The sequence below is a fragment of the Elgaria multicarinata genome, chromosome 4 (assembly GCF_023053635.1).
Source record: "Elgaria multicarinata webbii isolate HBS135686 ecotype San Diego chromosome 4, rElgMul1.1.pri, whole genome shotgun sequence".
Classification (NCBI taxonomy): domain Eukaryota; kingdom Metazoa; phylum Chordata; class Lepidosauria; order Squamata; family Anguidae; genus Elgaria; species Elgaria multicarinata.
The window spans coordinates 38,018,419-38,031,742 of NC_086174.1; the positions used below are offsets into that span (position 1 = coordinate 38,018,419).

At 42.6% G+C, this 13,324-nt stretch overlaps 1 protein-coding gene across 1 annotated transcript in view; it reads right to left on the minus strand.

Moving 5' to 3' along the window:
• The window catches only part of LOC134398320 (calpain-8-like), a 53,065-nt gene that overhangs the window by 30,124 nt on the left and 9,617 nt on the right, over positions 1-13,324 (minus strand). Inside the window, exons 4-9 of the mRNA XM_063125594.1 lie at positions 12,315-12,448; positions 11,600-11,768; positions 9,994-10,077; positions 9,325-9,410; positions 7,360-7,434; positions 6,172-6,332 (exon numbers count right to left, since the gene is read on the minus strand). Of these exons, the coding sequence (XP_062981664.1) occupies positions 6,172-6,332; positions 7,360-7,434; positions 9,325-9,410; positions 9,994-10,077; positions 11,600-11,768; positions 12,315-12,448 (709 nt within the window). The remainder of the gene's footprint in view (positions 1-6,171; positions 6,333-7,359; positions 7,435-9,324; positions 9,411-9,993; positions 10,078-11,599; positions 11,769-12,314; positions 12,449-13,324) is intronic.

Genomic DNA, 13,324 nt, shown 5'->3' on the forward strand with positions numbered 1-13,324 from the left:
TCCAGCTGTGCTATATATTTATTGCAGTAATATAAAATCAAGCCACTAAGAGACTTTTCCTTGGGGGGAATAATAACCAGCTGAGAAAGGCCACAGTCATTAACACAAACCAGTCATTTATCCCCAGGAGACTGTTACTGTGGCATATCCTGAAAGATACAACTCTCCAATGTGGCTTGAAAATGAACCTGTTTAAAACAATAACAACAACAATCCACTAACTATGAACTGTTAAATTGCAATTATATTTGGGCCCATACAATACTGCTTGTTCATGGCTCAACGCCACTTCCAAAGGTACATGACCAAACAGGTTTACAGCCTGGAAGGTGGAGTGGGAGATTTGCTGCCTTCACTTGGTCTCTTCATTATATACTCAGGTACTAGCAAAATACCCATCCTTGCGGCAGGTGAAATGTATGCACAGAGAGGTCTCCCGGGGTGCTGCAGTGATCGCTGTGCAATCTGCACAGGGACACATTACATTTCCCCATGGGATCCCTATCGGAGTAGGTCAGGCAACCCAGCGTCAAAGGTGGAAGGCATTATTGCTCTCAAGACAGCAATGTCTCCAAGCACAGTGCTTTCCTTTTCCCACAGGAGTGATTGACAACCATATAAGAAAAAAGAACGTGAGATAGATACTCAGGGACACCGCACCGCAGCCTCATCCTGGTTCTGACATATCGTCACTTGGCAGTGTGACAGAACATGAGAGAATGGGATGAAATATGGATGACTGGATTTAGAGAAATGGATTCTGGAATCCTAGGGTAAGTCAGTGGGAATTGTTTGACTTCTATTCTGTATCCCACACCTAACGTACTGCTAGTATTCTACAAGGGGTTAATAGTAATAGGAGTTTACAAAAAGCCTACAGGGTTCCTCAGAGAGCTGGTTTAACACCCTATAGTACAATAACAAGCTGCCAAAAACAAGAGACTCGCCCCCACCGAGAAAGAGTCAGAGGGAAAAATAATCCCCATTTTTCCAACTCAATTCATTGTCTTAAAACAAAAGCATGGCAGACATGAATATATGGACAAGGTCTAACATTGGACTGCTGGACAATCCAAGTCAGAATACAGTTTCTCCTCCAACAAATTGTAGGATTTCTTACATTAAAATGCCTGCTGAGGAAGATGTGTTCTATCACATTTCGAAAGTAGCCTGAAATTGCACTCTGTGAAACTTTTTTCTTGACTTTTTATGGTCTTCATCTTACTTTCTCAGTATAAAACTGTGTCTCTTGAAAATAACTGAAATTAAAGGGTAATAGAGTTGGATTTGGTGACATCCAAATTGTGACAATGACTGTGTGATGCAGTTATCAAAGAGAAAATGCATTCTTTGTCAAAATGATAAAGGGTGCATTCAGATGTAACAACAGTTCATGGTTTGTTCTAATGAGAACATACTGTGGTGAATGTTTGGGCTTGCACACGTCCTAGCTTTCTACTCTTTGCACATGAGGGAAGGAAATTAAAGCTTCTATTCATGGTTTGTAACAAACTAGTTTCCTATTTTGTTCACATACAAGAAACTGTAGTTTGATAACAAATAAGGATATCAAACAAGGATATCCTAGTTTCTTAACTATGGTTTGCAAAATACCCAGTTCAGAAGTAGAAGCACCCAACCTAGTGGTGGCCACTCACAGACTTGAGAACAGGCTACATGGAGAGACTTTATATAGGCATCCCAAATCATGACTGAAGTCTTCAAGATGTTGTGAATTTCTTCAAAGTATCACAAGTGTTGGCAAAGTTTTGTGTTACTTCAGGCAAGACTTGAGGAGGTCTATTTAAAGTCCCTCTCCATGTGGCATGGCCTCTGTCTGTCAGCAGGCCCTGCCTGGTCCCAGGCTGACTGTGGATTGTCTAGCCAGCCAGCATCTAGTCCTGGCTTTTTTATGGATAGAAGTGCAGTAGTCGCTGTACTCCCATCACAGGAGAAAGTGGTGAGGGGCTTTGACAGTGTAGCTGGAGTTGGGACAATGTCTGTCCTTCCAATTCATTGCCTGGAGTGGGCAGGGCCAGCATCAAAGATAGGTGTGGCTGGGCACCTGCTAGGGGACCACACCCCATGTGGGGCCCACTGACAAGAGCCCACTGGATTTGTTCCTCTTCTTCACCATGGCAACCTGCTTTTTCACCTGCCCTCACTCAGGCAACAGTGGTGGTGAGAAGGAGGAGCATACTTGCTCACTAGGGGGCTTGTCTATATGGCATCTTTACACTTAACTGTGCATTTTCGCGTTCTCGGAAACACGATGCAGCCATCCATTTGCTGCAGCGCCGGTCTTTAAGCCTGAAAATGTGCATATTCGGAGATGCAATTTACTGCGACTTTTGCTATACCTTCAAGTTTAAACCACATAATAGTAATGTGTCTTTGGGGGAGTAAAATCAGATTTTGAAGTGTGGGCGGAGCTTTCAGAGCAGGACAAAGTAATTGGCTTGCTGATTTCCCGCCTTCCCAAAACCATGGGCGAAACTTGGACATCACAATTTTTTCTTCCTTACTTCTTTAATATAAATGAATGTAGCAATCCAATATGTAGTAATGCAACCATCAATCCAATCTCCATATGTGAACATGGAGGTAGATCTTTCCACCCGCCTTTTACTTCCCATACCACCCCTTTTCTCGAAGAGAGATTCAATGTAAATAAAAGGGGGTAGGAAAAGATCATGGAGGTAGACCAGTTCGCTCGCCCGCGATTGTATGGAGGTGCACATTAACAATGCTGCAGTGTGACGGTCTGTGAGCAGAATCGAATCTGTGAAAAATCAGGTTAAAAAATAATGAGGAGCAATCCTGTGGTCGTATAGATGAGGGCCTGCTCTCTCCCTGTCAAGCACGCAAGTGGTAGAAGTGATGAGAAAGACAATGAGGAGCCAAAGGAGCTGGTGACAATGGTGGTGAGAAGGTGGACTCACTGAAGGAGGCAGGCCCATTGAAGGTGTCTTGCCCAATGACCCTCAAAAATCTGGAACCAGCACTGCAGGGAGGTTCCATTCCCTGGTGGCTGAGGAGTGGAAGCTGGCTGACATTTGGGGACCAGGAGACATGTGACAAAGCCTAGCAATACCCTAGCAACATATTTATGTCTAAATGTGACTAAATACTTCCCCTTTTAAATTATTCACTTTTCCCCTTAAATTATTCACTTTTCCCCCTTAAATTTTATTTATTAACTGAATTGTCAACTTCCATTGTTCTCTAATGTTGATGTCTTCCCCAGCAGTGTCACAGCAGCATCCCCAAACACGACCCCACGGTGAAATGTGACATTGCTTCCATACAAACAGTGGAAATATTCAAATAACTGAGATTGCAAGCTTTCATTATTATAGCAAAATTAGATGTCATAATGCCTTTTAGAGTTACATATTTACAGCATGGGACTTGCCATGAAATGGCTCTTACAAGTAAAATCATGTTGTTATTATCCCACAGAAAAGCTATTTCCCCACTTGAAGTCATTTTTTTCAAATGCGTAATTAACACACACCACACTGCTATTCATTTTAATTACATGTTAGAGCTGAATCCCCATATGGCAATGGATTTAGAAATTAATTTAGCATTAGATAAATAAAAACAAAACTGCTTTGCTAGACTGTTAATATATGCAATGTGTAAACAGTGTGGTTTGGTACTTTTTAGCATAGTTATGCAGTACCGAAAACTAAATGAGATATATAAATAACATGTTTAAAAATATGAAAAACAATGAAAATAGGACTATGAACACTATAAAGCAGAGTTTTACATTGGGAATTTGGGACCTTCAGATGTTAAATATGAAGTCCCCAGTAATCAGAAGCACATAAGCATGCAAATGTGTATATCAGGAATCAAAGATCTCTTTTGGCTTTGAAGATAACCCTCAACCTCCTATCACTGCCACTTCATCACATGTACAATTTAGGCTGCAATCTTTCTAAGAAGTGAACCGCCCAGAGAGCTTCGGCTATTAGGCGGTATAAAATGTAATAAATAAATAAATAAATAAATAATAAGTCTCATGGAATACCACAAGTCTTACTCCTGAGCAAACAAGACAAGGATAGGGCCCAAAGAATGAACACATATATTTCCAGATCCATGTAGATTCTCAGTTCTGTTTAGTCCAGGTTAAATTGAGTCTTTGGGCAGTATCTAATGTTGCCACTATGCCCCAGTGAGACCCTCCGTTGGCAAAGCAGGAAGGTAACGCTTCCTAAAACCGCAGAAATGAGCCAAAATGCTCATTTCCAGAACAGGACAGGTCAGGGGAGTTCCCTTCTGCCAACAACACTGACCTGTTGCATTCTGGAAATAAGTGTTTAGGCTTAGCTCTGGTTACTTTAGAAAGTGCTAGCTTCCTGTTGAGACTGAAATGGGTCCCCCAGATACATGGGTAACCCTGGATACTGCCCATAGAAAGAAGACCCAGAGACTCAAGTTATTTGGCCTGTTTCTAAATGACAGCACATTCATTGATTGAGCCTGCAAATAGACCTACTGCAAAGAGACACAAGGGCTGGCCAAATCTAGCTTTTATTCTAAAACCGAACAGGTGCAGGATTCCCTTAGTGCCTTAAACCCCTGGATCGGGGGGGGGGGCTGTTGGGCTTTGAAATAGAGGCTAGCTTTTGCTTGTCATTTAGAAGAAGACCAAATAACTGGAGTCTAAGGGACTTCCACTATGGGCAGTATCCAGTACTGCCCATTTGTGATGTTGGAGGAATCTGTCTGGGGGCTAAAGTTCACCAAGCTTTTAGCAGCTTGGCCCCCAGACTTTGACTTGCTTATCCATGAGCCGAGCCAACTCGATGCAGTTCAAGTCATTCCAACTCGCAAATAGTTTCATTTGTGCAAATTGTGGCCATAATATGCTTCATTTGCACAAATTGCACCTGCAATTTTGCGTAAATTGCAGGTGCAATTTAAAACATTACAATCTGCACAAATTACAGCTGCAATTTGCACAAATTGCTCCTGCAATTTGTGCAGATTACGCAAATTACAATCACAATTTGTGTAAATGTTGCTTTAAGGGGAAAAAATCCAAGGAAAGTTTCTGGATTGTGGGGAAAGCCTGCAGCTGGGCTCCCAAATACAAGCTGAGCCAGGTGCTCCAAGGAAATCCATCATGCTTAAAAATGGTTGGATTTCCCCAAGACAGCCATTCCTATTGCCCACACACCAGCGAGACCCAAGTAGATCACCTAACATTAGTCTCTGGTTTTGCTAATGCAAGACAATCACATTTCTCTTCACTTTACTTCTACTCTCTGCTTATCCAAGAACCTGTGTGTTTCACCCAGAGCAAGAGGCAGATCTGAGTTAAGGCATTTATGTTTTCAGAAAGAGGAAACAGCCATTGCATCTTTGTCCCAGAATGATAAATGTAATCTGAAAAATCTCCCTTTTCAGATTGGGTCTAAACTGCCGCAACACCCAGCATAATCTTTGGATTTTTCTGTTCTTTCCCCCATCCCCTGTTACTGTCACCTAGCCTGATGGAGAGTTTTGGGGGACTCAAAACCTTGCATAATCTTGTGTGACATTTTGGGTTGTCCTAATAAAATATTCAGGATGTGTTTTTTCTTCTTATCTATTTAAGAAATGGCTATCTAAGTTTCTAATAAAACCAATAAATCATAACAAAGCAGCAGCAGATCTTAACAGCTGAATTCTGTCTGGAATAAAAACATTTTGCATCCACTCCAGAAAGGTAGAAGAAGCAGTAGCTCCACAACTTATCCTGGATGGGTGGGAGGTTCATTCAAGCCGTGAAGGCCCTGCTCCGCACAGCGGGCATTTCTTACCTCCTGTTCCGCGCTGAGTGCAATTGTCACAGTGGCTATTAGAGGGAGATTGCTGAACATAAGAATAGCTATGCTGGATCAGTCCAAGGGTCCATCTAGTCCAGTGTTCTGTTCACACAGTGGCCAGCCAGATGTTGACCAGAAACCCACAAGCAGGGCACGAGGGCATCAGTTCTCTCCCGCCCATGTTCCCCAGCATCTGGTATACATAGGCATACTGCCTCTGATACTGGAGGTAGCCTATAGCCATCAGGACTAGTAGCACTAAAACCACGCGCATGCAATCCTGCAATGCCAAAGCTGCCTCCATCAGTAGTAGCCATGGTTGGTTTCTCCCTGGAGACATTACCTGGATAATTCTGGCAGCCACCAGCTGTAGAACCTCGTCGCCAGTTTCCATTGAACAATGTCATGGCCCATTTGTGAATGTGATCACTTGTCAGGGTATCAGGAGTCAGGTTGCAGATCTCAAGCCTTGTAAACTGCCTTTGAAAGTCGGAGAAGGACATCCTGCCACCGTAAGAGCATACAAGAGTATTTAGTGAATCTGGAACCTGGCCACGCTCACTTGCCATTGATTTATTTTCTACTGAGGCAGCAGGCAGAAACAGCACAAGGGAATTACTTGGCATTACAAAGCCTTGAAACTTCTAGGAATTCCCATCAATATTTAAGACCTAACATTCTCACTGAGTAGTCTTTTTGAATCCAGGCATCACACGTTCCTTGGCTCACGCTGGATTAGAATTTAGTAGGGATGTGTGAGAAATTTTATTTTTTACAGATTTACTCAATTTGCACCTCCTGGACCTGAATGAAGATTCAAATGCAATTTGCAGTCAGAAATCTATATGTTCCTGTGCTCGTGATACATTCCGCAAAACAAAAAAGTGTGTTCCACAACATGTGCACCTTTGAAAAAGGCATACATTTCCAAAACACGCACAATGTGCTTTAGTCAATGGGTGAACGAGTCCAAAAATGAGCATAAAATGCATACATTCATGCATGCTTTATGAAAAATGTGTACAAGCTTTTATGAGGATGTTGTGTGGGCTTTTTGTCTAAACTGAAATGGATGGAACAAACCTGACATCAAAAAATCCAACAATCTCAGTGAGTCTGAGGGCATGGCTAGACGGGGTGATATCCCGGGGATCATCCCTGTGCATCCACATGACGCACAGGGGATCCGGGGGGCAGGGGGAGATGATCCCTCCCTTTCCCCAGGATAACGGGCACCACTTTTATCCTGACTTTTCCCACTGTCTCTAGCAGCCCATTGGGTGGGAAGGGAGAGAGAGAGAGAGATAAAGAAATGTGTGTGGCAGAAAGAGGAAAGGGGAGAATGACCCGCTTTTGGCTCTGGCCTGCTGCTGCTGACATGTGCGCATCCACCGCCCATGAAAGATGCAATCGCAGGTGACATGTTTAGCACCACATCTAGTTTTGCTCTTACTCATCAGTCCATATGCACAGGACTGCAGCCACAAAGGCACATTTGTCAACACTCTGCTAAAGATTAAAAGGTTCTTACCAAAATTCACCATCATCCGCTTGCTTATCCAGGGCAGCTTTTTGCTGGGGGTCAATATAATTCCATTCAGGAGCACTGCAGGGATACAAGAATGGCAGGTGCTCTTGACCGTGATAAAATAAAACATGATTTAGAAAGTGGGGTGGGGGTGGGGGTGGAGGGTGTCAGCAACACACCAGAGAGTGAAATTAGTTCTCACCTGAGTCCTCCATGTTGTATATTTAACTTCTGAAATAGGCTTTTTTTAATATATGTTTGTTGTATAAATATATTCTTATGTCATTATTCATATAATAAAAATAAATAAATTTGCAGGAAAAAGAAAGAGGAAAAAATTCCTCACACTATTTCAGACGACACGCTAAGCCATAGTTAGGCTGCTATCCCTTTTGCAGCAAATGGTTTAAACTGTGGTTATGTAGCCACCATGGTTAGGAGTGGTTCACACAACACGCAAAGTCATGGTTCACACGATACGCTAAGCCATAATGTCTAGCTCAAAATGCTTAACCACTGTGGCTTGGCGTGTCGTCACTGTAGGAATAAGGGAACAAATACAAGAACAGAACAGAAGAGAATTAATATTCTCAGAGCAACTACTGCTCTTGGAGAACATGATCACATGACCCTGTTCCTTGACATGAAGTCTGTGAGTGGAAAATGTTTTAAACCAGCCTTCCCCAACCAAGTGCCCACCAGATGTGTTGGGCTACAACTACCATCATTGCAACAAGCCGTGCTGGCTGAGGAAGATAACAGTTGTAGTCCAACACATTTGGAAAACACCCTGTTGGAGTAGGGCTGTTTTAAACAAAGGGAAAAGCTGCTGTAATTCTGGCAATTATCAGACTCCCAACCCAACCCAGAGGCTGCTAGCTGCAATTTTGAAAATGCGCACATTAAAGCAAAGATGCACTGACTGTCACGTCTAGTTTGGCCCTGTGTTTACTTGGGCTTGAGAATATTCTCAAAAATAGCACAATCCTATACATCTCTACTCAGAAGTCAGTAACATGGAGTTCAATGGCACTTACTCATAGGCAAGTGTATATAGGATTGCAGCCTTAGAAAGATTTGCTTTCTTGTGTGTTCCTGACCCTAACAATGAACTTCTGCCTACTCACCAAGCGTGGATAACCATGTCTGGGTATAAATTAATAGATAGCCCTACAAATTTATTAATATTACTTTTTCCCTGTCAGATGTCATTTTGACTGATTAACTTTTCCCAATGTAATTTTAAATGAGCTTCATATGTTATAAGGAAGTACCAGAGTGGATTCAAGAGAAATTAATGCATCCTTTTCCCCCTAATTTGCAGCATAATGTATAACAAAGTGACATGGTCATCTTCCCCACGATGGACTGCCAAAGTCAAATATGCTTGGGGGAACATGTGTATATTTAACAGGTTGGGCAGTGCATGTAGTTAGTAAGTAGTTTCAGTATGAGATGTGAACTAGGGAAGCAGTAATTTTTAACGGTGTTTTTATTCTGATTTTTTATTCGGTTTTTATTCTTTTGTTCTATTTCTTCACTGCTCCAAAATCTTCGGATGGGGAGTGGTATATAAATATTGTAAATAAAATAAATAAATGTGTTCAAATCCTTGCTTAGCCACGTAAGTGTAATTTCTAAAATCTGGTCAAAGTTTATGTTACTGGGTTTTGGGCTATTTTTAATATGACTGTTAATATGATTGATGGGTAACCTTGGATTAGTCAGCATCGTTAGGCCTAACCAACTTCACAGGGCTGATATAAAGTTAGCATAGAATAATCCCATGTAATTCCTCCCTGAATTCCTTGGCAGAAGGGTGGAGTATAAATTCAATCAATAAGTAGATGAATGGATGATCTTTCAGAAGTTACTATGCAGACATGGAAAATGGATGAGAGTGATCTCCTGGATCACATAAGAGTGATCCAGGAGAAAAGAAAGAACACATGGAGCATAAAAACGTACTTATCACTCCAGGCTCCAGTCCACTCCACTTCACCCCATGGATTTCTCATCCTGACTAGTTTCTCCGGCCGGCCACGGTAATTAACCTGTAGGAAGCACCCAAACAGAATTGCAGATATTCTACTCATTGCTACAATCCTGTTAAATCACACAAACTAAATTTCGTTAAGAATGAAAATAGTATATATAATTTGGCGTGGTCTGTTGCAAGTTGGTTGCTCCCAGAGAGGCTAGGGAACCATGAAGTGGAACAGAAAAGTATCTCGTGGGTCACTTAGTAGACTCCGTGCAACAGCACATTTTCTCCAGACACAACCTTTCTGCAAAAACTCCAGGGATTTCACAAACTCCCTGGCAAATGTGTTCTATGGTCCAACCATTCTTACATGTCGTCAGCTCATCCTCTGGATAGATGGAAAGTTTGTCCAGAACATCTGCCCTAAAACAACACTCATTTTCCCTCTTTGCATTTATACTGATATGTTTTAGGGTTTATTGCTGTTTTATATTTTGGAAGCCACTTTGACAACTTCAGTTTAAAAACAGAGTATAAGTTTTGAAAGGAGGGGATGGAGTATTCAAAGGAAAGTGGCTTTACGAACTAGAAGTGCAAACTACAAATATTAACTTCATTGCAGGTGTTGTTGTTTTTAAAAATGATGTTTTTACCTCTTCGGCTCCAGTTACAGAGTAAGCGTGACCTTTGACCAGTTTCTTACTTGTGATTGCTTCAGTTTCAGCTGCACTGGTAATCTAAGGGATGAAATAATTGTCAAGATGCGATGTGTGCAATGCAGATGAAAATCATAGAATCATAGAGTTGGAAGAGGTCTTGTCGGCCATCTAATCCAACACCCTGCTCAGTACAGGAAATCCAGCGCTTGAGCATCCCCAGCCAATGGCTGTCCAGCTTCTTCAAGACTTCCAGTATGGAACAGCATGTCACCCGTCTATGTAATCGGTTCCTTTGTTCTTACCGTTAAGGCATTTCTCCTAATGCTCAACCAAAATCTTCCTGTAAATTAAGCTCCATAGATCAAGTCTTGGGCTTTGGAGCAATGGAAAAAAGTACTTGGCCTTTCTACGTGACAGCACTCCAATGGGGTGTCTTCATGGCGCTAGGATGCTGCTGCGTGGCTGCTTAAACCCTGCACTTTTGCTGCTGCAGGATGGCGGTGGCTAATCTTGATGGCAGGAGGTAGCGCAGGCTTTTCAGCAGCCATTCAGCTCACTGGGCTTGCCCCCTGCCAGGCGTCTGACAACCAATCAATGGTCACCATCTGCCTGGAACACCCCCCAAGTGACGCCAGAAAAAGGTTAGAAGGCAGAAGAGCTGTGGTGACCTCACTGTAGCAGCTTCATCGATTTGCCCCACAGTGGTTCCGAATTGGCAGCTGCATCATATAACTGATGCAGCACCAATTCGTAGCCACCATGGGGCTTTGACGATGTTTAGACACCCCCAGGTATTTGAGGAGTGGGATACCCCCCTACTCCCACTCATTTTCTCTTCGCCAGGCTAAATCCTTCAAACTTTCATCAGTGGACTTGTTTTCCATATCCCTGTCCATCATCCTTGCCCTCTTCTGAATCCATCCCAATTTCTCTACATCCTTCTTAAAGTGCAAGACCCAGAACTGGACAGAAGATCCAGAACTGAACGGTACTCCAGATATCATCTGACCAGTGCAGAGTAAAATGGACTTGGAAACTATGGTTGTATTAATGTAGGCTAAAATTGCTTTATCCATTTTTCAGCTGCGTCACACTGCTGATTTAGGTTCAACTCATGATTGACTGCAGTCCCTAGATCAGTGTTGTCCAGCCTCCAGGAGATCTACACTACTGCTTTAAAGCACTTTATAACAGTTTTGACAACTGTATACAGAGTGTGTCCTGGGGCCCAACAGTTTAAAGCGCTTTAAAGCAGTAGTGTAGATCCTGCCCAAATGTGTTGGACTACAAGTCTCATCGTTCCCAACCAGCATGGCCGCTGGACTGCTATAGCTTGGCAATGATATATTCTGGATTCTCAATGAAGGATGGCAATTCCAGACCTTTATCAAAACAGCCAGCTCATGATTTCTTTAGCTATGGAGCCCCTGCTTTTTCCTCTAAGGGGGATCATTGCCTTCCTAGTCATTCCTAGTCCATTCAAGTGCATGCAAAGCCTCCTGCTGATTTCACTGGCAGAAATACCTGGCACTGATCTAAAGTTTTACTACAGGCTAGAATATAGGGGGGCAAGGCGGGAATTAGAAGGGCAGCATCTCACATCAATGGAGCAACCCAAAAGGGAACCAGTTCTCAGGGCCTTCTGGATGATTTGATACAGGTTAGGTGGAGCTTTCCTCAGCTCATACGATTCTGAGATGCCACCAGTAAAATCTTCAAAGCCTTCTACAGTTGATCCTCCTGTAAGTGCCTCATAGGAGCCATTCAACCTACAGCACAGAAATAGTTAGAAAAGCAGAGGAGTGATCAATGCATATGAGCCTATTCCCCACACACCTCCCATTAATACAGATGAAGTAAATGTATACATAATTGGGTCCTTTTACTAAAACCCTCATTCTGTACATTTAGATGCCAGGTTAAGACCTTAAGAACATAAGAAGAGCTCTGCTGGATCAGACCAAGGGTCCATCTAGTCCAACACTCCGTTCACACAGTGGCCGACCAGCTGTTGACAAGGAACTGACAAGCAGGACACAGGTGCAACAGCACCATGCTGCCCATGTTCCCCAGCAACTGGTGTATATAGACTCATTCCTTGGATACTGGAGGTAGCCAATTGGACCTTCCTCTTTCAGCCAGCAATTAATGCTTGATTGTTATTTTACTGCAAACTCCTCTGTGTTTTTAATATTTTTTATGTTTTTAATGTTTGATATTATATAATTTTGATACTTTAATGGTTGTATTTTATTTTTATTTGGTACTTAGCAAAGCTCTTAGCGGGGCTTATTACAGAATTAGCTGTGGCTTACTTGGCATAGGCCTTCTCCAGCAAGGCACTCCAGAACTCATTGCCTTCTTCTGAGTGCAGAAAGAGGAGCTGTCCATTTTTGGTGGGAAGCCGGTCATCGACGACGACTTCCACCCACTCTCCATACTGCCAGAACTGACCAAAACAACAACAAAACAAAACAGGTAGAGGGACAGCCAATATATTGGAAATCAGCCTGAATGAAAGCACTTCAAGGACAAACACTTCAAGCTAGGGGTAATAATCATAATAATCATAATAATAATGCATGGAGATAACTAACCAGCTTTATACAATGCTTTAGTTTCTGTGCAAATAACTGCAAAGTTTACACTGGCCCCATTCAGAAGACACCTTAAACCACTGCTTTACCGCAGTGAATAAGGCTTTTTGCCTTATTCACCGTGGTTAAAGCCATGGTTTAAAGTGTCTTCTGAACAGGGCCACTGTGAGGTCATAATATCTGACTGACTGTGGGAAAGCAAAGTAAGCAGTTTCTGCTAAGATGAAACATAGACTATACTGTCAGGATTGGGCCCAGGCTCCTTGCAGAGACTGTGGAAGAAGATTCAGAGTCAGAGGACAAAGAGGCTGAGGGGGTGGGATAGGAATCTGAGCTTCAAGGAATTTAAGGAGACAAAGACAAGGTAGAACCTTCCCAAGGACATGCTAATTACTTTGATCAAAACGCCATCTGTGGGAACTTCTCCTTCTGAGGAAACCCAGCAACTCACAAAGTGGGGGGAGGTAAGCATGATAGATGCAAGCCTAAGATGTGGAGTCAAGTGGGAGCAGCAGCATAAGGAAGTACGGTGGTCTTCCTGGTTGGCCCATCATAGGAGGTCTCTAGAGGAAGATCTTCCCCGAGGGCAGGACTGAGAAAGTCTTTCTGTGCTGTAGACTAGTATCAGAATCGCAACAGCTTTCTCTTCTATTGTTGTGTATCCTAAGGGATCTTTAGGTAAACTAGTTAGTGTTACCTTACTTGAATGACTTCTTTGTCTGACTACA